The 25,931-nt window shown below is 44.5% G+C and overlaps 1 protein-coding gene across 1 annotated transcript in view; it reads left to right on the forward strand.

Moving 5' to 3' along the window:
- The window catches only part of LOC126249635 (trafficking protein particle complex subunit 5-like), a 55,613-nt gene extending 30,315 nt beyond the window's left edge, over nucleotides 1-25,298 (forward strand). Inside the window, exons 5-6 of the mRNA XM_049951312.1 lie at nucleotides 19,321-19,429; nucleotides 25,047-25,298. Coding sequence (XP_049807269.1) covers nucleotides 19,321-19,419 — 99 coding nt within the window. The 3' untranslated portion in view covers nucleotides 19,420-19,429; nucleotides 25,047-25,298. The remainder of the gene's footprint in view (nucleotides 1-19,320; nucleotides 19,430-25,046) is intronic.
- The last annotated feature ends 633 nt before the right edge of the window (nucleotides 25,299-25,931 follow it).

Raw genomic sequence — 25,931 nt, forward strand, 5'->3', positions numbered from 1 at the left:
CACATTCTGGAGGATAATGTTGAAACCTGCATCCAGCCATCCAGATTTAGATTCTCTGCGATTTCCCTCCCCATCCCTGACACAATCCGAGCTTCTGACACACACACTCATATTCTTCACAGAATGTATTGAGATATCTTGACTAATCCCTATTATGTGTTATTGTTTGTACTTTAGCTGGTAAATCTTCATGTTATGAAGAAGTACTTTTAATTGCATAGTGTTGTAAAAGAGTTTGCTTAGCTGATGTGGTAGTTGTTCACAGCAGCAGAACATTTGAACAACCCATGTGTCATGGTGAAATGAAGGTGGCAATGTGTAGCAACTCTATCATCAGATAGCTATTTATTGCAGGGCTACCTGATAGTGTTGGGCTCCTGAAATCTCCCATTCTGTGCTGGATGTAACTTCTACCCGTCTACAACTGTTGTTACTTCCCAAATCATTTGAACTGAAATTGTCTTTTTTATAGTTGCCATGGGGTTCATTTACTTTAATAGTGACAGCCAGAAATTGAAACTGTGTCCATCTCTGACTCTCTTCACTTACCGATCAGTGTGAGTTAGTCAGTTGGTACTCGTGAAGAATGCAGACCATTGTTTTTCACCTTAGTGGTTGTTCAACTCTGTAAGGCATATTCACTGTCTAGTTTTGTCAACTTTCTGTGGTATTATCTGACGACTTGCCTTTGAAGAAAATATATGATCACATAAGAACCCTATTCATGTAAAGTAGTATCCATCTGACACATTGTTAAATCATCAGTAACATTCTCCAGCTTTATCAGTGATAAACATGTAGCTCGTGATAAACATGTAGCTCTTTGGTGTCGAGTAAAGTTACTCGTTAAGCAAACGTGCTGTGCTGTGCTATACTATACTATACTATACTATACTACTGGACTTGCATTCGGGAGTATGACAGTTCAAACCAATGTCCGGCCATTCTGATTTAGGTTTTCTGTGATTTCCCTGAATAGCTTCAGGCAAATGCTGGGATGGTTCCTTTGAAACGGCACAGCCGACTTCCTTCGCCATCCTTCCCTAATCTGATGGGACTTGATGACCTCACTGTTCGGTCCCCTTCCCCAAATTAACCAACCAATTAATTACACCGTTGGGGCTATGTCAGATACTTTTGAAGAACTAAGTTGTTGCCTTGGCCTGTTCACCAGTCATAAGAATGTTATGGCTAGCTGATGATAACCCATTGGAACCTTGCTTCCTCTTTCTCATTTTTATTTCCTTTATAATCATCTACATCTACATACATAATCCGCAATCCACCATACGGTGTGTGGCGGAGGGTACCTCGTACCACAACTAGCATCTTCTCTCCCTGTTCCACTCTCAAACAGAGCGAGGGAAAAATCACTGCCTATATGCCTCTGTACGATAATGGTTAGTATTTGTTTTGTATTCTTTATATTAGCCCCCATTCTTATCTTTTTAATTTTCATTTCAATAATCTTTTCCTCCATTTGTGTGTTATCTTTGTTGTTCTGGGTCTGCCACAACATTTTACATCACGATAATATCCCTATGTGCCCTACCCAACCTTCTACCTTTAGCCTCATCCAGTGCTACCTTGCCAGTCAACCATCTACCCTTGCTCTTTCCATCTGCTATAATACACAGTGTTTTAATGTGTGTATCTGCCTCAGGCCATTCAGTTGTGGAGAGAAGTTAGTTTGATTTGTAATTTAGTATCCTAGTATTTTACTGTCCAATTGTTTTGTCTTTTTAAACAGTTGGAACTGGTAATGGTACTATTTGAGTGACCTGAGGCTGAATATGTAATAAAACATTTTCCACACTGTTGTGTTTCCGCAAGGCAACATGGCTTGTCTGTGTGATACAAAACAGCTCCCTTGCTCTTTGCTAAAACCGTCTCACATCATATTCCTACTGATCAGAATCATAATTTCCTTCCATTCACAAAGACACTCATCTTTTCATGTCTGATCATGTCATAACCTACACCAGTCTAGTCCTATTAAGACTAAACTACCCATGCACGGACATCCATGAATTATTCTTTCTCTATTGTATATAATCTTTCTCTGAACTCTTATTCCTATAACCCATATACTAGATAAGAAGTTTTGCCTTCCACCTACTAATCTAACACTTGCAGCACTTATAAAAATTGTCCAAACTAGATATGCAATATTGCTCACATTGGTATACCATTCACCACCATGATCATAACACAGCCCCATAAGTTTTCAACGTGAACTAAAATAAAAAAATGTCATCTGCACAGAGTTGTTATCTCCACTTGCCTCATATTTAATGCCATGCCCATATTTTCATGCTATAGTTGTCTTCGTCTTGTCCCTATTGTGGAAACTACTTCTTTTTTCACCCATCCAACGGATGAGAATCAGCCCAAAGCTAATACTAAACTATATCTTACTCAGTTTGAACATCCTCCGTTTCTTCCCAATGAATTGGCTCCCTGTAATGAGAAAAACTTTACAATATCAGAAAGAACAATAATTTTCTATGTAAAACCAGATGTGGATGTTATCATGCTCTTTGCACTTGGAGGTTCCAACAGTCTCGTTACATGTTGTGGTGATTAACTGAGGGAAGTACCCTCTGTGATGCAATCTGTGTCCCTGTTTACCAACAACTTCGGTTCATTGCTCGCAGTCTGCCCTCCTATACCAAACAAATCAACTATTTCCCCATTTACTGTTTGTTGTTCTTATACATTGTTAATTAACACCCTGCTTGTCATAGTCAATGCCAGCTCCCTCAACACAATCATCCTTGATTCCCATCACAGAAAACTACGTCTCCCTATGCCCATCTGATCCCTACCACTACATTTCTGGTTATCATTGTGGCATCTCCTTCCATCACCTCCACTTGTAGCAGCAGGACAGGGGCTGCACAGACCGAAAACCAGCGATCAGTGAAGAACATGCCAACCAACATACCACCATATCCCCCCCCCCCAAACATTGTCACTGATCACTTCCTCAGAGGTAGAGCTTAGACGGTCATGCTTTCCGGATGCCACACATGCTGAACCGTCACTCGGCCTGTCTCTCCTTCTGCTTCAATGAGGCAACACCTCCCAGCCTTGCTCTTGGCAATTTGTCTGCACAACACCGTATGGCTCGCATTGTTGTCTACCGCATGGAGGTATGCATGAACAGCAGGGTTCTTACCATGCGTCCGGTGTCAGTGATTTGCCACGGCTTGTTTAACAAGAGGAGTGCTACTGTGTTTTCCGCACTGCTTTCCTGAGCTGCATTCCCTCGAGGTGCATCTACTGACTGCCGGTGTACAAAGTGTGGTGTAAGTAGTGCAGTTAAGCGTAGTGTGCAACAAGAGTACCAAGCAACTTTATTACCATTCCATGTTCGACTGTTTTGGCACCCCCTGCTGCCAAGGGTGCCACTGTAGCAGGTGTTCGGTTTTCCTGCACCGGAAGATGATGCTGAACAAAGGTTGTAAACCATTCATGGTCCATCCTATCCAGAGACTCCACTACGAGTGAGGACTCCCCCCTTGATTAAGAGGTAGTAACTTGTCATATTTTACTGTAGTTGTTAGCTTTCAGGAATTATTTCTCTGAACCAGCTCACGCAGCTCTTCTAGCATGCCTTGTTATTTATTGTTATCTTTTTAATCAGCAGCATTATTGTTATCTTTCTTAATTGCCGCACCACTAGAGGCATGTATCCCTTAGGAGCATAAAAGGGAACAGGATAAAGCTGTTAATCAGACAACGATTGACAACTGTATTAGGATGTTTTTATAGACAACCAGCATCCGCAACAAATGTCGCAAAACGTTTCAGGAAAAGTCTTGAATACATAGGAAGTAAATATCCAAATTATCCATTAGTTATAGGTGGAGACTTTAATCTAGCATCCATTGACTGGGAAAATTACACGTTTATCACAGGGGGAGAAGCAAAGGTTCGTGTGAAGTTATTCTAGGAGCACTCTCAACATACAACCTTGAGCAATTGGTTAGAAAACCAACTCGAGATGGGAACATATTAGATATCTTGGCAACAAACAGACCTGATCTTTTTGAGGAAGTTAATGTACAAGAAGGTATTAGCAACCACAATGTCATTGTGGCTTCTGTGTCAGTGTAAGTTGTAAAAAAACCAAAGAAACCGTGTAGAGTTTTCTTGTTTGGGAAAGCAAATAAAAGTGTCATTAATGAATATCTTCATAGTCAGCTCCAAGCATTCACTGTGGGACACAACGATAATGAGCATCTTTGGTCGGAATTTAAAGGTATTGTCCACCATGTGCTAGAGAAGTATGTGCCTGGCAAAAGTACAGGGGACCTTGGTACAACAAACATATTAGGAAGTTGAAACTTCCTGGCAGATTAAAACTGTCTGCCGGACCGAGACTTGAACTCGGGACCTTTGCCATTCGTGGGCAAGTGCTCTACCAACTGAGCTACCCAAGAACGACTCACGCCCCATCCTCACAGCTTTACTTCTGCCAGTACCTCGTCTCCTACCTTCCAAACTTTACAGAAGCTCTCCTGCGCCCCTTGCAGAACTAGCACTCCTGAAAGAAAGGATATTGCGGAGACATGGCTTAGCCACAGCCTGGGGAATGTTTCCAGAATGAGAATTTCACTCTGCTGTAGAGTGAAAATCTCATTCTGGATTCATATTAGGAAGTTGCTGAGAAAGCAGAGAATTTTGCACAGTCATTTTAAACGTGGTCATTGCCCCGCTGACAAACAGAAATTATGCGAAATGAAAGCAGCCGTCAGAAGGACAATGAGATATTCTTTTAACGAATTTGAAAGCAGTATTTTATCTGCAGAGTCTAAAAATAACCCCAAAAAATTTTGGTCATACGTAAAATCTATGAACGCTACAAATAATTCAATACCTTCTCTTGCTGACAGTATGGGTAATGTAACTGATGATGATAAACAGAAGGCCGAAATTCTAAACCTCGGCTTCAAAAATTTGTTTACGGTAGAGGACTGCAGCACTATTCCCCCTTTCAATTATTGAACAAATGAAAGGATGGCTGACATAGTGCTGAGTGTATCTGAGATTGTAAAACAGTTAAGATCCCTAGGCGCCAGGAAGGCATCTGGCCCAGACAGTATCCCCGTAAGATTTTATGTTGACTATGCTACAAATATAGCACAATTCTTATCCATCACCTATCAGAGATCATTGGAACAGCGGAAAGTTCCACGGGACTGGAAGGAGGCCCAGGTCATAGCAAGCTATAAAAAGGGTAGAAAATCGGATGCACATAATAACCGGCCAATTTCACTGACATCGATTTGTTGTAGAATCATGGAACATATTTGTGTTCAGACATACTGACCTTTCTAGACTCTGAGAAACTCATCTGCGGAAACCAGCACGGTTTTAGGAAACAGCTGTCATGAGAGACACAGCTGGCCCTCTTTGTGTGTGATATACAACAGGCTCTAGATATCGGCTCCCAGGTTGATGCCATATTTCTCGACTTTCAAAAGGCGTTTGACTCAGTTCCGCACTGTCGCTTGCTACAGAAAGTGTGCACTTATGGTCTATCCGATGACATATGCGGTTGGATACAAAGTTTTCTAACAGACAGGAAGCAGTATGTCGTCCTGAATGGGGTGACTTCAACAGAAACAAGCGTAACTTCAGGTATGCCCCAGGGCAATGTAATAGGTCCTCTGCTTTTTACAATTTACATAAACGATCTGGTTGATGGTATTGACAGCAGCCTGAGACTGTTTGCTGATGATGCTGTAGTCTACAGGAAAGTGGTATCACACGAAAGTTGTGAACAAATCAATGATGATTTGCAGAAAATAAATGCATGGTGTAATGACTGGCAGTTATCTCTCAATATTAGTAAGTGTAACCTACTGCGTATGACAAGGCGAAAATCCCCATTAATGTAAGAGTTCAAAATAAATGTCCAGTCTTTGGAAGTGGTAACGTCCATCAAGTATCTGGGTGTGACTATTCGAAATGATCTCAAATGGAATGATCAGATTACACAAGTAACCGGTAATGCGAACTCTAGATTGCGGTTCATTGGTAGAATCCTGAAGCGATGCGGTCCTTCAGCAAAGGAAATAGCTTACAATATGTTAGTCTGTCCAGTCTTGGAGTATTGTTCGTCTGTGTGGGACCCTTACCAGTTGGGTCTGATTCAAGAGATTGAGAAGGTCCAAAGAAGAGCGGCAAGATTCGTGACTGGTACATTTAGCCATTGCGAGAGCGTTTCAAATCTCATAGAAAGTTTGAAGTGGGACACTCTTGCAGATAGACGGCGCGCTGAACAGAAGGGGCTGCTCACTAAATTCCAAAATCCGATCTTCACCGAGGATGTAGAGCATATATTATTACCACCAACTTTCAAATCACGCAATGATCACCATTCAAAGATAAGGGAAATAAGAGCTCATACTGAGCCATTCAGACAATCGTTTTTCCCTCACATGATCCGCGAGTGGAACAAAGGGGGGAAATATGACATCGGCACGAATTGTGTCCTCCGCCACACATCACTTGGTGGCTAGCGGAGTATATATGTAGATGCAGATGTAGATGTAGATGCATGCAATCCTTCCGTACGCATCACCACTCCTTTCCTTTCCGCCCCCGGTAGCTGAGTGGTCAGCGCGACAGACTGTCAATCCTAAGGGCCCGGGTTCGATTCCCGGCTGGGTCGGAGATTTTCTCTGCTCAGGGGCTGGGTGTTGTGTTGTCCTAATCATCATCATTTCATCCCCATTGATGCGCAAGTCGCCAAAGTGGCGTCAAATCAAAAGACTTGCACCAGGTGAGCGGTCTACTTGACGGGGAGGCCCTCGTCACATGAAATTTCATTTCATTTTTCACTCCTTTCCTGCACCCCTCCGCACATACCTTCCCTCTGCACACCACCGCTCCCCTCCCTGTGCTCATTCGTGTACACCATCCCTCTGCGCGCACAACCACACCTCTCCGTGCCCCATTCACAGCTGACAGCTATGTGCCCGGACAAGCCTCAGTTTTACTGTGTGGTGTACTGAACACTTCTTTCTGCAACAACACATGGTGGGGACTGTATTGCTTGGAACACATTATGCGTGTCTTGCTTACCTGCTTCTCAGCAATATTTCTTGCCAGCACCACTCTGCATACCGCAACATGCTTCCCACACTGTTAAGTCATAATATCACTGCCACACATTCCCACTTGTATGGTGGTCACACCTGATCGGCTCTCAAGCGAGCAGTCCCCCCATTACCCCTCCTGCCCCAGCCCCTACGAGCACTTCGGAGGTGTTGGAACTTCACATGTAGCTGTCAGCACTACAGAACTTCCTGACTCAGCTGACCAGTGGGGCAGCGCGCCCAGCGCATGGCAACTCCGCAGACCCTATCCCCAGTTGTGTGGCTGCTCACTTGCCTCCCTTCAATCTGCAAGACCCACGCCTGTGGTTTTCTTCCATTGATGCAGTTTTCGTAGATTGCTCTATTATGAGTGTCGCAATGAAATTCAGGATGTTTGTCGGTCACCTCAACCTGACCACTGCTACCCAAGTCTGGGATGTTGGGATGTTATTCCCCCCCCCCCCCTCCTCCACCACACACACACCTGGCAACCACACTTAACTAAAAGAACTCTTCATATCCAGCTTCATGCCTTTGGAACTGCAACGAGCACGTATTTTGTTATCCAAAGCAGTGTGATGATGGGTCCATCCCTGTTGCTGGATCGCTTATGAGCATTTGATGAACAACACATCCTCCGCGAAGGCCAACTCCTAAACTGCTGGCTTGTGCACCTTCCCTCCTCATACATGTTGCCCTGGCCTTGCATGCCTATTTATTGTTAGGCAACGCAGTGGTCTTGGCCAATAAACAGCTGAAGATGCTGAATTACTTTCTCACTGTGGCTACTACAAGGAACACCGGCTACAGCCCTGTGGCTCCAGCTGGCTACACCCACTGCTAGCGATTCTCCACCCATCATATAGGCCCCCACCCTATCCAGTTTCTGATCTGCCTGAGCTCTGAGATGGCAGCACTTACACCAGCATTGCCCGCCTACACTACCCGCACCTGCCGCCAGGTGCTGACCGCCCCCTACCCGCGCAATGCCGGCCCAGACTAAAACAGCCGACCTTGCTGGCATGGTTCTAACGGCCTCCCTGATAATCACTGCGAACTAGGCACAGCTTGTGGATACCAACAGAGGTTTGGCGAGAACATGAGAAACTGCAAACCTCTGTCCTCCTGGTCCCCAAACCTGGGCAGCCACCAGCAGTAGACATGCCATGTTGCTGTACCACTTTAGTGCCTATTCATACAGGATTTGAATGATGCTAGTCCACCTGTTAAATACCTTGTCGACACCAGCTCTGACATGTCCATATTTCTGCGCGAACTACTCCTAAATCCCCTCCGCCACTTCCCTCCTCATCACTACCATCAATAACTCAGCCGTCCCTATTTCTGGTATGCATACACATTCACTGGATCTGGGCTTCCATCATTCCATCACAAACTCCTGTGGACCTTCACAGACGCAGATGTTACCGACCCCATTGTGGGCAGTGACTTCTTTGATCACACAGCCTACTGGCCTACATATCCAAGCATCATTTACTCAATGCCACGTCTGGTAAGACGCTCCACAGAATTCACCCTCCTTATCCAACCACCCAGCACCCCACAGAATGTTCAGCATTACACTATGCATTACATTGCCACTACCCCCCCCCCCCCACCCCCCCACCCCCCCCACCCCCCACCCCCCTCAGTTTTTTTTTGCCATGCCTGCCCCATTCTCCCTCACAAGCTCAAAATTGCACAAAAGGAATTTGAAGAGCTGCTCGCCGCCAGCGTACTTTGCCCTTCCAAAAGCCCCTGGGCTTAAGCTCTTGACCGTACCTCCAAGAAGATGGTTCCTGGTGCCCTTGCAGCAACTACTGTAAACTCAACGTCCAGACCATCCCTGACCGCTATCCTGTCCCACTCCTCCTCACCTACGACGATGTCATCTCGGGAGTTATTGTCTTCAGTAAGAGAGATTGCGCCAAAGTCTACACACAGATCCCAGATGCCGCAGAGGACTTTGAGAAAACAGCCATTATTACAACTTTTGGCCTGTTCAAGAGTGCATTTATGACATTCAGCCTCTGCAATGCCACACAAAACCTGGCAGTGATTTTTTGAAAACACCCTCGAGGATGCACTTGGGTGTTTTGCCTACCTAGATGATATACTCATTTACTCCAGGGACCCTACTGAACACCACCAACACCTGCATGAAATTTTTTTTCTTCCTACAGAAAGCTAGAGTGATCCTCAACATGACAAAATGCGTTTTTGGAGCGAGTGAGATCGAATTCCTCAGACGCTTACTCTCTACCACTGGCTCCCCCCCCCCCCCCCCCCCCCCCCCCCCCCGAGACAGTACATGCGATAGCAGACATTTCATGCCCTACTACCTTCAAAGGCCTGTGGCATTTCATCAACATGGTCAACTTTCTCCATCAGCATCTTAAGGACGCTGCTGCCACCCAAGACCCATTACTACTGCACTCTGTGGTGATAAAAAAGGTAACAAACTGGTCCTTTGTTATCAGGTCATGATTGAGAGCTTCGGGGGGGGGGGGGAAACCTTGTCAGCCCGGCCCTTTTGGGCCACCCCCACCGTAGTGCACCCCTTGCAATAGTGGTGGACACAAGCCAGTCAGCTGTCAGGCTTTTCCTACAACAATACGTAGACATCGTCTGAAAACCGCTTGCCTTCTTTTCGTCCAAGCTCTCTGATGCATGCCGCCGCTGGTGCACATTCGACGCAAGCTGCTAGCAGTCTAGGAAGCCGTCCGCTGTTTTCCATTTTCATTCAAGGGGTGCATCCTACAATCTTCACAGACCACTGCCTCTTCACCTCTGGTTTTTGCAGGAAGGACACGTACTAGATCTCGCCTTGACAGTTTAGGCTACAGGAGTATATCGCACAGTTCACTGCCGATGTCTGGCATGTTGTCAGCATCGATAACATTGTAGCAGATTGCCTTAGCTGCTCCTGCACCACCACTGAACCCTCAGACTACAATGCCCTGACAGCTGCTCAAGAGGTGGACCCAGACCTAGCCATTACCCTTCAGAATGCTGACTCTGCCCTCAGCCTCCAGTTAAAATCTCTAACCAGCTTCGACCATAAGATCAGGTGTAATGTCCTTGTGGATCCTTCACAACCTGACAGTTCAGATGATCATCCCCACCTCCCAAAAACTGACATTTGACCGCATCCACAGCCTCACACATCTAGGCATCTGCACTTCTGCTGCCCTCATGAAAAAAAGCTTCATCTGGTCAGGCATCCAATGCGACTGCGGCTGCTGGACCCAGTCGAGCGTTCTGTTCCACCGTGCCGAGGTCGGATGACACGTTAATTCCCCTGTGGCCAAGTTTCTCCCCACACAACACCGGTTCACGTATGTTCACCTCAACATTGTCGACCTTCTACCCTCCTCCAGTGGGTATCAATATCTGCTGACAATTATTGACAGATTCACTCACTGGCCGGATGCTACCCCTACCACCACATTCCAGCATACAACCCCAAGCGCCTGGGACCCTGATGCCACCATCATACTACAGTTTACAGTGCCTCCAGATGGCCATGCCCGAAAACCACAGCATAAGCATGAGCACAGCAGTGACAACCCATACATGCCCCCAAGCAGGCATCCAGTCAGTCCCCACCCCCTCCCCCCTCCTCTCCCAGAGGGCTCGCCACTCTTTGACAGGTTCGTGCTTGGCTACCAAGGGCCCCCAGCCTTTCCAGCATCTTTTCCTTTCCATGATGCATGCCTATCCTCTTGTTATTCTTTCTCCCCTCCTTTTGGGAACATGTCTGGGATGTTTTTGAGAATGTGTTCTGCATTTTCAGTAGCCGATATCAGAACAGTCTGTCCACTGTTTTTTGTTTCTTTTTTCTTTCTTCTTTCGCCTTCTCCTTTCCTTCCTCTGCTTCTGCGTTTGAGGTTCCTTTTTTTCTCCTTCCTCCCTGGGCACTCCTGAAGGCCAACCCATGTGCCTGACACCTAACAGATGCTTGGGTAACATGTAATTCCCAGCCTCAGGTCAACAGGTAGGATTCACACATAACATCTGGTACAGGCCAGGCCCAGGGAGGGGTGATTGCCTGAGCTACTACCTTCCCAAATTGCTGTCAGGTCCCTCTGTCAGGTGTTTGGGAGGTGTGGACACTCACTCACTCACTCAAGGCTGGTGCGTCCACTGGCAATTATGGGGGATTTTCTCACAATAAGCCAATCATCTTCTTCACTGCAACATCCACTAATGTTAATGGAATGAGGCTAACAATTCAGACCCTTCCAACTGACCATGGTTCCTAGTGGTTTCGTGTACTGAAGGCGCTCAGTCCTTTGCTATGGTAAATCTGTTCATTATTCTGAGAGGTGTTGATGCAATTACTGGCCCTGTTAAATCCTGCTCTTGTTCACACAACAGCACTTTGCTTTTGGAGACTACTACTGCTCCTCAAGCACAACATCTTCTTGCAGATTTGCTGCGCTGCAGGTGTCCTGTTCCTGTTGAGGCCCATCGAATGCTGATTCTTCCCATGGTGTTATTTACATGAGGCTGCTCTATGGTCTGCCCAGGGCAGAAATCCATATGTACCTCTCTGATCAGTATGTCATTGCTGTCCATCGGGTGATGAAAAAGATAGAATCATCCTTAGTACCCACACACACTTTTTCTCACTTTTGATAGAGTGGTGCTTCCATCCAAGTTCAAAGCAGGCTATGAAGTTATCACAGGCCAACTGTACATTCCAAGTCTGATGAGCTGCAACCAGTATGATCGTTGCAACTACACTAGAACACTACAATGTCCTGTCGACACTCGCCCAAATGTGTAACCTATGGTAGGGCGATTACCTCCTCCTCCCCACTGTATTGCAATGGCGAACATGCCACCTACTACCGAGATTGTTCTGTGTATCTTGCTGAGTGGACGGTTCAGGAGATCCGGGTGAAGGAAAAAGTGCCTTACCCGGTCGCTTGCAAGTTGCTGACTAGTTGGAAACCATCTGTTCTACCATCTGGCACTTACAGTGCTGTTCTTGATACATCTCACTCCACGCAGTACATGGCCACGCTGACATGCAACCTCAGAGTCAGCACTGTGGTTGTAAAATCACCCACTGTCATGGTAGCATCCCTATCTTCTCCTCCGTTGTGCAACAAGCCACCAAAATTTGCTTCACGGGACGAAGTCACCTGCTACACAACAAGCAGGCTGGAAAGGACTGTAGGAATACTCTCGCAAAGACTTCTTATGTCCCTCCGGCCACCAAACATCTGAGTCTTCCTCTGCCAACCAGAAAGGCTCCCAGAAATGAAACACAGGTAAACAGCTGGACATCCTCTTTGACTACTTTCGTCTGGCCGACCTCTGTGTTGTCAGTGCACACTGCCAACCAGTTTTCTACCCTGGACTCCCTAGACCGACAGAAGGAGAATACCAGTGCCTCTATAGGTCTCGTGGAGCAGGATCCTCCAGTCTCTGTGCTCTGTAGCAGTGAGTCATCGAAGGCTGGCACTCGGCAGCCGCCATGGTGACACCCCTTCATTTTTCCCCTCCTCCCCTTTCCTCGCCATGACTCTCCTCCGATGGAATGTTCACGGCCATCGGTCCAACAAATAGGACTTAAAGGCTGCCCTTGGTATTGCAGCATCTGCTTGTTCTCTGCCTCCAGGAAACAAAATTGCATCCTCACAGCTGCTTTGAGATCTCAGTGTCACCGTGGCAGACTTCTTCCAGCTTATGGGGCAACTCCCTCAGTCCATTCTGCTGCTTGGTGACATTAATCTTTTGCAGCTACACTGCCGAAATCCACACTGTGCAGTGGTTAGTAAATTGCAAGACTCAAGCCACCATACCAATTGGACATGAATCATATGTTCCATCACCTTGCAAACACAGCTGGTGAAAGAAATGGGGCAGTAACTAAAACAAAAGTGTTTGCCCTTATCAGGCTTACGTATGGATATGACAGTGACTTCACACCAGCATCTGGGAAATGTGTCCTCTGCCAGATGCAATTGTACGTATGAAGGAGAAAGTGGTTGCCTGCAAGAGAAAGGTTCTGCAACATCTGAATGTTGACACTGTCCGGTACTGGGGTGGAGGATTGGGATGAAGTGAGAGCATGATCTAGCTCCCTCATAGTAAAGGCGGCATTGTAGCACTCATGATTCTGAGAAAAGGATGCTATTGCACCTTGGGCTACTATGAGGGAGTTGCCCCATAAGCTGGAAGAAGTCTGCCACGGTGACACTGAGATCTCAAAGCAGCTGTGAGGATGCAATTTTGTTTCCTGGAGGCAGAGAACAAGCAGATGCTGCAATACCAAGAGCAGCCTTTAAGTCCTATTTGTTGGACCGATGGCCGTGAACATTCCATCGGAGGAGAGTCATGGCGAGGAAAGGGGAGGAGGGGAAAAATGAAGGGGTGTCACCATGGCGGCTGCCGAGTGCCAGCCTTCGATGACTCACTGCTACAGAGCACAGAGACTGGAGGATCCTGCTCCACGAGACCTATAGAGGCACTGGTATTCTCCTTCTGTCGGTCTAGGGAGTCCAGGGTAGAAAACTGGTTGGCAGTGTGCACTGACAACACAGAGGTCGGCCAGACGAAAGTAGTCAAAGAGGATGTCCAGTTGTTTACCTGTGTTTCATTTCTGGGAGCCTTTCTGATTGGCAGAGGAAGACTCAGATGTTTGGTGGCCGGAGGGACATAAGAAGTCTTTGCGAGAGTATTCCTACAGTCCTTTCCAGCCTGCTTGTTGTGTAGCAGGTGACTTCGTCCCGTGAAGCAAATTTGGTGGCTTGTTGCACAACGGAGGAGAAGATAGGGATGCTACCATGACAGTGGGTGATTTTACAACCACAGTGCTGACTCTGAGGTTGCATGTCAGCGTGGCCATGTACTGCGTGGAGTGAGATGTATCAAGAACAGCACTGTAAGTGCCAGATGGTAGAACAGATGGTTTCCAACTAGTCAGCAACTTGCAAGCGACCGGGTAAGGCACTTTTTCCTTCACCCGGATCTCCTGAACCGTCCACTCAGCAAGATACACAGAACAATCTCGGTAGTAGGTGGCATGTTCGCCATTGCAATACAGTGGGGAGGAGGAGGTAATCGCCCTACCATAGGTTACACATTTGGGCGAGTGTCGACAGGACATTGTAGTGTTCTAGTGTAGTTGCAACGATCATACTGGTTGCAGCTCATCAGACTTGGAATGTACAGTTGGCCTGTGATAACTTCATAGCCTGCTTTGAACTTGGATGGAAGCACCACTCTATCAAAAGTGAGAAAAAGTGTGTGTGGGTATTAAGGATGATTCTATCTTTTTCATCACCCGATGGACAGCAATGACATACTGATCAGAGAGGTACATATGGATTTCTGCCCTGGGCAGACCATAGAGCAGCCTCATGTAAATAACACCATGGGAAGAATCAGCATTCGATGGGCCTCAACAGGAACAGGACACCTGCAGCGCAGCAAATCTGCAAGAAGATGTTGTGCTTGAGGAGCAGTAGTAGTCTCCAAAAGCAAAGTGCTGTTGTGTGAACAAGAGCAGGATTTAACAGGGCCAGTAATTGCATCAACACCTCTCAGAATAATGAACGGATTTACCAGTTGGGCATGAATCATATGTTCCATCACTTTGCAAACACAGCTGGTGAAAGAAATGGGGCAGTAACTAGAACAAAAGTGTTTGTCCTTATCAGGCTTACGTATGGGTATGACAGTGACTTCACACCAGTATCTGGGAAATGTGTCCTCTGCCAAATGCAATTGTACGTATGAAGGAGAAAGTGGTTGCCTGCAAGAGAAAGGTTCTGCAACATCTGAATGTTGACACTGTCCGGTACTGGGGTGGAGGATTGGGATGAAGTGAGAGCATGATCTAGCTCCCTCATAGTAAAGGCGCCATTGTAGCACTCATGATTCTGAGAAAAGGATGCTATTGCACCTTGGGCCACTATTTTGTAGAGATTTTGAACTCCACTACCACCCTGTCTTCCTCTATTGGAAACGACTGGAGGAGGTTCGGGCAATAGCATCCTTTTCTCAGAATCATGAGTGCTACAATGCCGCCTTTACTTTGAGGGAGCTAGATCATGCTCTCACTTCATCCTAATCCTCCACCCCAGTACTGGACAGTGTCAACATTCAGACGTTGCAGAACGTTTCTCTTGCAGGCAACCTCTTTCTCCTTCATACGTACAATTGCATCTGGCAGAGGACACATTTCCCAGATACTGGTGTGAAGTCACTGTCATACCCATACGTAAGCCTGATAAGGGCAAACACTTTTGTTCTAGTTATTGCCCCATTTCTTTCACCCGCTGTGTTTGCAAGGTGATGGAACATATGATTCATGCCCAACTGGTATGGTGGCTCGAGTCGTGCAATTTACTAACCACTGCACAGTGTGGATTTCGAGTGTGCCATTCTGCAGTTGACCATCTCGACACTTAGTCAACCCATTCCACTAGTGTTTTTCTGCAGAAATAACTGACTGTAGCCGTCTTTTTTCGATTTGGAGAAAGCCTAAGACACCAGCTGGAGGAATGGTATCCTCCATATTCTCTACACGTGGGGCTTTTGTGGCCGCATGCCCCGTTTACTTCAGGAATTTTAAAAAAATGTAGGTTTCAGGGTACGTGTGGATTCTGCCTTGTCGAAACTTTTATCCAGGAAAACCGTGTGCTTGAGGGTTCTGTCCTGAGCGTCATCCTCTTTGCTATTGCCATTAACTGTATAATGGCCCGTCTCCCACTGGGCATCTCTGTCTCTTTTTCGTTGACAATTTTGCGATCTATTGCAGTTCTGTACAGAATTCTCTCCTTGAGTGGCATCTGCGGCAATGTCTCGATCGTCCTTTACTCATGGCATATCGACAATGGCTTTCACTTTTCCACTGAGAAAACTGTTGGTATGAATTTCTGATTGTGCAATTGGTTTCTTCCACAGTCTTTAAATCTTGGCTTGTTGATCTTCATTGAAACTACGAATTTCCTGGGGAACTCAAAGCTGTCACTTGCTCACTCTTGATGGAGACACTGATGTTTATGTGGGTTCCTGGTCAGATTGGTCCATTGGGAAATGGGGCCACTGATGCTTCTGGTAAGGCTGCGGTCCTCATACATCGGCCTTCTAGTTCTTCCATTGCCTATAGTGATCTCTGTGTTGCTGTCTGTCAGCAGATGGTGTCACTTTGGCATCACCACTGGTCTACCCTTCATGGGAACAAACTCTGGGTTATTAAGCCTCTCCCTGTGGCTTGGCCGACCTCCTCTCAGTGCTCTCACCATGAGGAGATCACTTTAGGTAGGTTGCATATATTGGGTATTGTTTTTTTAGCCATCGCAATTTAAGTGATGCACCCCCACCACTTTGTGCTCATTGCCCTCAAACTTTGATGGTTTGCCATTTCTTGATGTAATGCTCTCTTTTTAACCACTTACATTCTCATTTATGTTTGCTATCTGAGTTATCAGCCGTTTTAGTGAACGATGTCCACTGCATTTTACTTTTTATTCATTGTAGCAATATGGTGAAGGACATTTAATCTTTAGTTCAGGACCTCCAATACTCTATGGCATATTTTATGGGCCTTTCTCCAAGTCCAGGTTTTTAGCTGACTTTCCTTCTGTTGATTGGATGTAACGTGTAGCCATGCTTAACGACTCTTTTGTCTTCATGTTCTATGTCTCTGACACAGGCGTGTATGACCCAAGTTGTTTTTGCACCCTAAAAACAACAAGCAACCAATCCTCAGTCAGCTCCAAACACCCCTCTGCACGGGTGGCACTGGCGTTTTCCTCTCGAAAGGGGGAACTGTGTGGCAACTCCTTCCAACCCCTCCACATATAGCAGCAGACGATGGGATGCGAAGACCAAAAACCAGCTATCAGTGAAGCACCTGCCAGCCAAGTACCACCGCATCCCTCCAAGAGCCTCGCTGGTCACTACCGTTGGAGGTAGATCTTGAACTGCAACTTATTCTGGACATCGTGCTTGCTAAACTATTGCTAGGCCAGTCTCTCTGTCCACTTTGTTAAGGCAACTCCTCTTGGCCGTGCTCTCGGCTGCTCACCTGGGCAATGTCACGTGGCTCACATCGTCTGCCACACTTCGCTGGTGTGTGCGTGAACAGTAGGATTCTTACCCCACATCCAGTATCAGTGTTTTGTCATGGTTCATTTAACAAGAGAAGTGCTACAACATTTTCCACACAGTCTTCCTGAGCCACATTCCCTCGAGGTGCTTCTATTGACGGCGGGTGTAGTAAGCCTGATGCCAGATGTCTGGTTTGTCCCCATGATATCAGCACTTGGAATATGGTGTGCAGTGAAGTGCAATGTGTGCCAGGAGTACCAGGTGTCCATTTTGGCACCCCTTGCTGCCAAGCGCCACCACTGAAGCAGGTTTTTCTGTGCCACCAAATGACGCTGAACACAGGTTGTAAGCCTTTCGTGATCTGCCCTGTCCAGAGACTCCATCACGAGCAGAGTCCCCCAGGATTAAGAGATAGTAACTCTTAAAATTTTTCTGTGGTTGTTAGCTTTTAGGAATTATACCTCTGAACCAGATCGCGTGGCTCTTCTAGCACACCCCATTATTGATTGTTATGTTCCTTAATTAGCGGATCGCTGTAGGCATGTATGTAGGAGAATAGAAGGGAACTAAAATTGTTCCTTTATCATGCTTAAGTACTTCCTCTTTGAATGTAGTACCTAAATATATATGGCACTGCTGTAGACACTACCATGGCAATGTGTTACGCCAACTTGTTTGTAAGCTATCCGGAGGGATGCATACTAGCCATTCAGAATTTTAACTTTTCACATTGCCTAAGTTCCTTGGTAACAAGTTCCTAATCTGAACACAGGGCAGGAAAATCTGCTTTATTTTCTCAAGAATCCAGATTCCTCTGCTGCCACTTGTCCCTCATTTGGCCCTCCCTGGGTCGTAGTAGTCTGTGTGAAAATTGATCTCTCTTTCACTGATCGTGTCAGAATAGCTTCTGTGCACATTAAACTCACCAATCACCAACAATATCTCCTCTATGATCAATACCAAACATTCCAAACCAAAAGGTTTGGTAGCCAGGCCACCAGTGGATGCCACACATGCAGTGAGATTAAATCTCTCCGTATGCTGAATGTTTTGTGAGACCTTCGTAGATAAACTATCCTCCACCTCTTTTCCAGAAATGTATCTACATGTACATACATACTCCACAAGCCACCTATCTTCTTGTTCCTTACACAAGATGTACATTGGTGGCAGTAGAATCATTGTGCAGGCAGCCTGAAATGTTGGTTCTCTAAATTTTCTCCAAAGTACTTCTTGAAAAGAATGTTGCCCTTCTTCCAGTGATTTCCCTTTGAGTTCCTGAAACATCTCTTAGTACTTATCTCAATTTGAACATACTGGTAAGAAGTCTAGCAGCTCGCCTCTGAATTGCTTCTCTTGCTTTAATTCAACCTGGTGCGGATCACAGACAATCAAACAGCACTCAACAGTGAATAGCACTAGTGTCCTGTATGCGGTCTCCTTTACAGATGAACCACTCTTTCTAAAATACTCCCAATAAACTGACATCGACCATTTGCTTTTCCTAGTGTAGTTTTTATGTGCTCATTCAATTTCATATTTTGTTGCAATGTTACGTGTAGATATTTATTAAAACATCACAGTGTCAAACAGCACACTGCTAATAATGTATTCGAAATTTATGCGTTTGTTGTTCTTACCAATCTTCAGTAACTTAAATTTTTCTACATTTAGAGATAGCTGCCATTTGTCACACCAACTAGAAATTTTGTCTTAAAGTCATTTTGTCTCATCCTATAGTGACTCAGTGATGACAACTTCTCATATGCCACAGCATCATCAGCAAACAGCCGCAGACTGCTGCTTACGCTGTCCACCAGATCATTTATGTATAGAAAATAACAGCGCTCCTATCACACTTCCCTGGGTGTCTCCTGTACCTTTTCCCTGGATTCATTGCAGCAAGGCTAATCAGAGCACAGATGTTTGGAGCAAAGAGGATTGGTGGGAAAGATTGAAACTACAGGCTATGAGTGAAAGTGAAATTTATGCAGTCCTATAAACCACTCAGAAATGTGGGTATTTTTATTGGAACACTTTTATTTAAATTGAGCGTTTCTGTTGTCTTCGAATATAACAGGAGATAACTGAAAACATATGTACTGGAGTATAAAAAAAAAAAATTCCTTTGCAGCCAGCAAAGGTGACTACGCACTGGCACAATGGCACAACGTACATGATTCAGTTTGAAGAGTCCGTCATTGCCAGGGACAAGCAGCTAGAAGAGAATTAATTTTCCTTGGGTAAGTAATTTTCCTTTTATTTATTCAGTTGTGTTCATATTTTTCCATTAACAACTAGTTTCTTCCTTTCACTTGCCTCCAATTTATGTCAAGTAATTTACAAAACAATTTATAGCTAATAGTTGTGATAGTCTTTTATGTTGTCCACAGTCCATAGTGGAGCGTACATCCCTGTATATGGATTTCATGTTATGTCTTTTATATTACTGGCTGCCATATTCCAGTGCTAGCAAGGGAAAGCATGTTACTGTCTTCAAATTTAATTCCATAGTGTTAGTGCTCAGTTCAGAAAGAGAGTAATCGTTGATACAAATTTCATTTGAAAAAGAATTCAGTTTTAGTGTCTTCCTCAGCTATGTGTACAAATATGTCAAATACGTAATATCTCATGGAATGTGTGTTGGTCTCACAAGTAAATCTTCTCTCCTTTGAGAACAGTTTGGCGGAAACCCATATATTTTCAGAAGGTTTATGTCACAAGTAGAACAATTGTGAAATCTTAGTGGCAGAGGGGCAACCATTTAGAACTTATAGGACCCACGAAGTCTCAATAAAGTGTTGGAAACATGACACAAAAAGTTGTTAAAATGCTTGTTACACATATTTATGTGAACTAATAATAGGGTAAGAAGTTGGAGATCTCAACATAAAGTATGAAACAACTCTTTGGTATTTTGAAAATGTGGCTTGTTATTGACTTTAAACAAAATCTATTAAAAGAGACTATCAATGTGCAATTCATAAAGTAAACAATGAGACGAGCAGAAAGACAGTTCACAATACACATTTTACAAAAGTGGTAGCCTCACACTTTGCACACCCATCTTTTGTCAATGAATTGAAGCAGTAATCCATTGGCGCAATCCACATTCCAGGTTCATCAAAGTATCCACCCTTCTGAAAAGCATACTTAATAAAGTTCTTGAAATGAGGAGCACTGAATTGATTACGGAAAAGAACTGCAGGGCTAGAAAACTATCGTAATGCCAAGTATGGCCTGTCTCTGGATAATGATTGTGTCAATATTATGAAAAGGATAGTTGCTACTCACAATGTAGCAAAGATGCTGAGTCGCTGAAAGACACAACGAAAAGACTGTCGGAATGTTAGCTTTCGGCCAACAACCCTCTAGTCTATTTCTCTCCTCACCCCTACCACTCCCTGCACTCCTACCTTCTACATCCTTTGTGAAGCCCATAAACCCAACCACCCAGGATGCTCCATTGTGGCTGGTTAGTGTGCCCCCCTGACAGAATCTTTACTGTTGTAGACCAACACCTTCAACATATTTTCCTCCACCAGCCTCCACTGTTCCTGTTTGTGTACCACACAGTGCATTGCTGATCACTATTGATGTCACCTTCCTTTACACTAACACCCCTAATGCCCACAGCCATACCACTGTTGAACACTACCTTTCCCAATGCCTGACAGATTCCAAACCAACCACCTCCTTGCTAGTCACCATCACCAACTACATCCTCGCCCACAAATACTTCTCCTTTGAAGGCATTACCTACGAACAAATCTGGAGTATGGCTATGGGCACCCTCATGGTACCATCCTATGCCAACTTATTCATGGGCCATCTAGAGGAACCCTTCCTAAACACACACAATACCAAACCCCTCACCTGGTTCAGATTCATTGACATCTTCGTGATCTGGATTGAGGTTGAGGACAGCCTATCCACATTCTTCCAGAACCTTAATACCTTCTCCCCAATTGCTTCGCCTGGTCCTACTCAACGAATCAAGCCACCTTTCGCGATGTTGACCTCCACCTCAAATATGGTTATATCAGTACCTCTGTCCATATCAAACATACCAACCACTGGCAATACCTCCACTTCGACAACTGCCATCTATTCCATACGAAGAAGTCCCTTACATACAGCCTAGCCATCCGTGGCTTTCATATCTGTATTGACTAGCAGTCCCTCTCAAAATATATCAAGGGTCTCACTGAGGCCTTTACAGATCGTAATTACCCTCCCAACCTTGTACAAAAACATATCTCCGGTGCCTTATCTTTCCAGTCTCCCAACACCTCCCAAAGCCCCAGCGTCTGGCTGCAGAGGAGCATTCCCCTCATGACTCACTACCACCCTGGACTGGAGCAATTGAATTACATTCTCTGCCAGGGTGTTGACTACCTTTTGTTGTGCCCTGAAATGAGAAATGTCCTACCCACTATCCTTCCCACCCCTTACACAGTGGTATTTTGCCGCCCACTGAACCTATGCAATATCCTCGTCCATCACTACACAACCCCTGCTCCCATCCCCTTGCCTCAAGTCTCATATCCCTGTAATAGACCTAGAGGCAAGATCTATCCCATACATCATACCACCACCACCACCACCACCACCACCACCTATTCCAGTCTGGTCACAAACATCACCTATCCCAGCACAGGCAGGGCTACCTGTGAAACGAGTCATGTGATCTAGGAACTGAACTGCAACCACTGTGCCGCATTCTATGTTGACAGGACAACCACAGGCTGTCTACCCATATGAATGGTCACTGATAGACTGTGGCCAAGAAACAACTGGACCACACTCTTGCTGAGCACACCACCTAACACAACGTTCTTCATTTCAGTAACTGCTTCACAGACTGTGCCATGTGGACCCTTCCCACAAACACCAGTTTTCTGAATTGCACAGGTGGAAACTCTCCCTTCTATATATCCTGTGTTCCCATAATCCTCCTGGCCACAACCTTCATCAATCATTGTCCTTACCCATCTAACCCCTTCCCTGTTCCCATTCTAGCACTGCACATCCCTCTATTCCATCAGCGCACTCAAATCTGTTTACTCCTCTCCTGTTCCGCCAGCCCCCTTCTCTCCCATGCTCTCTGACTAACCTTTGACTGCACCTAGCTGCCCTGCTGTGCACCTCATCCGTGTATGCTCCCAGCAGCACATTACCATTCCCCACCCCTACCCTGCTATCCCTCCCGCACCATGCCCCAACCTCCTCCTCACCCCACCCAGTTGCCTCTCCCATAATGTGCTGCTAGTATCTGTGTGGCTCCATCTGCTGGAGACTGTGTGTGTGTGTGTGTGTGTGTGTGTGTGTGTGTGTGTGTGTGTGCGTGCAGTATTTTTGTTGTATCTTTCTGTGACTCAGAATCTCTGCTGTAAGATTAGTAGCAACTGTCCTTTCCATTATATTGTTACATTCCATCCTAGATTTTCCATTGTTTGATAATAATTGTGTCCATTATGTAACGAACAAAATATTTGTCATGTCTGATGAAAAATGAATATACAGAGCCAGGATCTTTCCTGTACATCCTTCAGGTACCAGTTCTTTGTGTAGGACTTTTATCAGGTACTTCAGAAGCAGACAATGCATGGTCTTTGATAGAACACCATGAATCCACTAAAAGCAGAATTTTCTTCCTGTCATCAGGCATACTCAGCCAAAATACATCACAATAGAACCATTTGAGGTCTGCTTTCGACACGTTTGCTGTTTTTCCGACGCATGATCTTATATTCAGAGGATTTACTGGATTTTGACTGTGGAAATTTTCCACAAGGCTCGGATACAAGCACATACGTTAGCCACAATATTTCGCCTTCCATTGAAATCACAAGCATAATCATTAAACTCTGCTGTGTTGCAGAGACTGATCCAGCAATAGTGTGAACATCTGTTGTGTCTCTGGTTCACAGTGTTCAATGGCCATGTAACTCTTTTCAGATCTGCTGTGATCAGCATTGAAGATTTATCGTCGAAAACTTTTCTGTAACAATGAGGTTGTGAAATTTTGCAACAAAATCATCACACACCTGTGAGAAATTTGCCTCCTTATCCTGACAATTCTACACACTGTGTAGGTTATTGATCTGTCAACAACGTAATTCCACTTCTTGAAGCGATATACCCAGAAATCAGAAGCTTTAAACTAAATTGTATTTTGTAGCTCCATTGCTATCCTAAGTTTCATGGCCCACAGTCACAATGTCAGGTTGTGAATAATTGCTCCTTCTGTTCCCTTCTCTTTCAATTTCTGCAAGACAGTCCGATTGATTTTTTGAATCGATGGAGTATTCATGTTTTTCTCCAAGTTGTACAGAATGTTCTTGGTCTCAATTATCTTGAACTGCTTTATCACTGACGCATGCAACAGATGTATCGCCAGAGGTTTGCCTGTTGTAGGATTTGTGGTCCAGTGCACAGAAACGTGCTGCTTTTAAGCAGTTCAGTACTCTTCTGTCGTATCTGCTGGACCATCAGTGCTTCCACCTTTTGTGCGAAAGCACAAACTCAGATGCCGTTGAACTCAAAGTAGAGGTTGGTGACTGTTGTCATGAGCATTGCTGTTCCTTATCGACACCATCTCTGAAGTCTATTTCTTCATCCCATTCTTCCTCATCGCCTCCAGCAAATCCTAACATCCAGATATGTTCCACAATCTCCATATCATTTTCCAGGAGAGTAGTTACGTGTTTTATGATATCTGATTTCGGGATGTACGGAGACCAATTGCTTGCTCCAAATCGAGAGACCAAGGTAGCCACTGTGACTTTCGGATCCATCTGCAATGTAAGAAGTACATTAGTACTTCACAACAACATATGGGAACATACGGGAAGTAGATGTCAAGACAGTAATATGTCCACCTACACACGGTTTACTGATACTTTGTGGGTCCTATAGCTTCCAAATGCCTGTTCCTCTGCCCCTAAGATTTTAATTTTTCTGCTTGTGACATAAGCTCCCAGAAAATATATGGGTTTCCAGCAAGCTGTTATCAAAGTAGAGAAGGCTTACTTGTCAGTGCAGAAACTATAGAATCTATGAATACGATGATACACTTATGAACTGGGGTGATATGAAATAATTTTTTCATGAACGTATGGTGCACACAGTGTCAATATAGTATTTCAGGTGATCCAAAGATTTCTATACTTCCTCTTTTCACTGTGTGTATGACAGCGATTCATTTGAAACATATATGATAAGGAAATCAAACAAATCCTAGGTGGAATAACAACAGTGGATAGATGTTACCACATAGAAGAGGTGCATGTGCGCCGCCTCCCCCCTCACCCCGACCTCTGACACCACAGAGAGAGAGAGAGAGAGAGAGAGAGAGAGAGAGAGAGAGAGAGAGGGTACTGTGAAGTTCTTTTTCTTATTTGTTACCTTTTATTTATCTGCATGAAAGGATAACTGCAATTCAGCACACCAAGTGGTAATATTGTATAAGTACTTCTCCATTTTTCAATACTGCTACTTTCTTATAGACAACAACCTTATCAGAGACCCTCCGATAAATCTTTCATGTAATGCAGGCAGCTTCACATGTGGCTTGACTTTTTGCAGAGTGTATCACTAACCAAATGTGTGTGGGCCATTGTTACTTGACAGTAGTTTCAGCACTGATGTTCAACAGAGAACATTATTCTAGAATAAATGTGGTATCGCTGTTTTAATAATTATCATGATTCCCGTTGTAGCTTATCACGACTTCACGAAGTAGATTGTGTGCCATTTAGGTAGTGGTAATATTTTGTAACTGTAATTGTGATGACCGTGTTTTGCCACTTACTTATTTTGATATTGAAATTGTTAATGTATGTCTCTGTTTTGCAGGATCCTGAAGTTAACTGGAAGTTTGTTTTGAAAAGAATTAAATCAAAAAGTCTTCTGTGATTACATTTGTCTTGTTGCAATGAATAAAGGATTCAAATAATACATTTAATGATTAAGATTTCTGTTCTCAAGTAGCAGCAGACAGGACATGTGGGAGACTAGAAACGTTTATTATTTATCAAGACTGAGAATATCTGTGATGTTAAAATGAAAATGTATTTTGTATCTGAATAAAATAAGTAGTGGAAGAAATGTTTGTAATTGTCTATTTTTAATACTGGCTGTAAAATCTAGGTTAGTTCTGCCCACCATTACACATAATAATTCTGTGTTGGAAGTTTGCAGTAAATTTAAGGTTTGCTAGTTTCAGTTGCAGTCCAGAAATAGTGCTATTGTGATTATTTCATTGCTACATTGTTTCCCAAATTTGTATGTTATTGAGAACACCCAAATAGGTGTAAGCTGAAATACATTTAACTATTGAGATATGGTACACCATGTGTGTATAAGCGAAACCTCATAGGCATATTTTTTGACTTGGAGAAGGCATATGGTGCTACTATTAAGTCAGCTCCATGACCTGGATTCTTTGTTTTATTGCTATCACAAAGTTATTATAATTGAGTTATAAGTGATTAACATTTTAGGTGCAGGGTGAGATTTACCTTCTCAGATCATTTTATAGAGAAAAAAAGATGCCTCTTAGGGAAGTATTTAAATTATTACCCTTTTCATTCTTTCGTTTACAGTAAGTTATCCACCACAAAGTATTCTGTGAAATGGTCCTGAGATTCTTACTTGACTCCACATTTGAAAGATCTTAAAGCTGATTAAATGAAAGCCTTGACATATTAAAATGCCTTAGAGGCAGACAGAACTAGCATA

The sequence above is a fragment of the Schistocerca nitens genome, chromosome 3, assembly GCF_023898315.1.
Source record: "Schistocerca nitens isolate TAMUIC-IGC-003100 chromosome 3, iqSchNite1.1, whole genome shotgun sequence".
NCBI lineage: Eukaryota > Metazoa > Arthropoda > Insecta > Orthoptera > Acrididae > Schistocerca > Schistocerca nitens.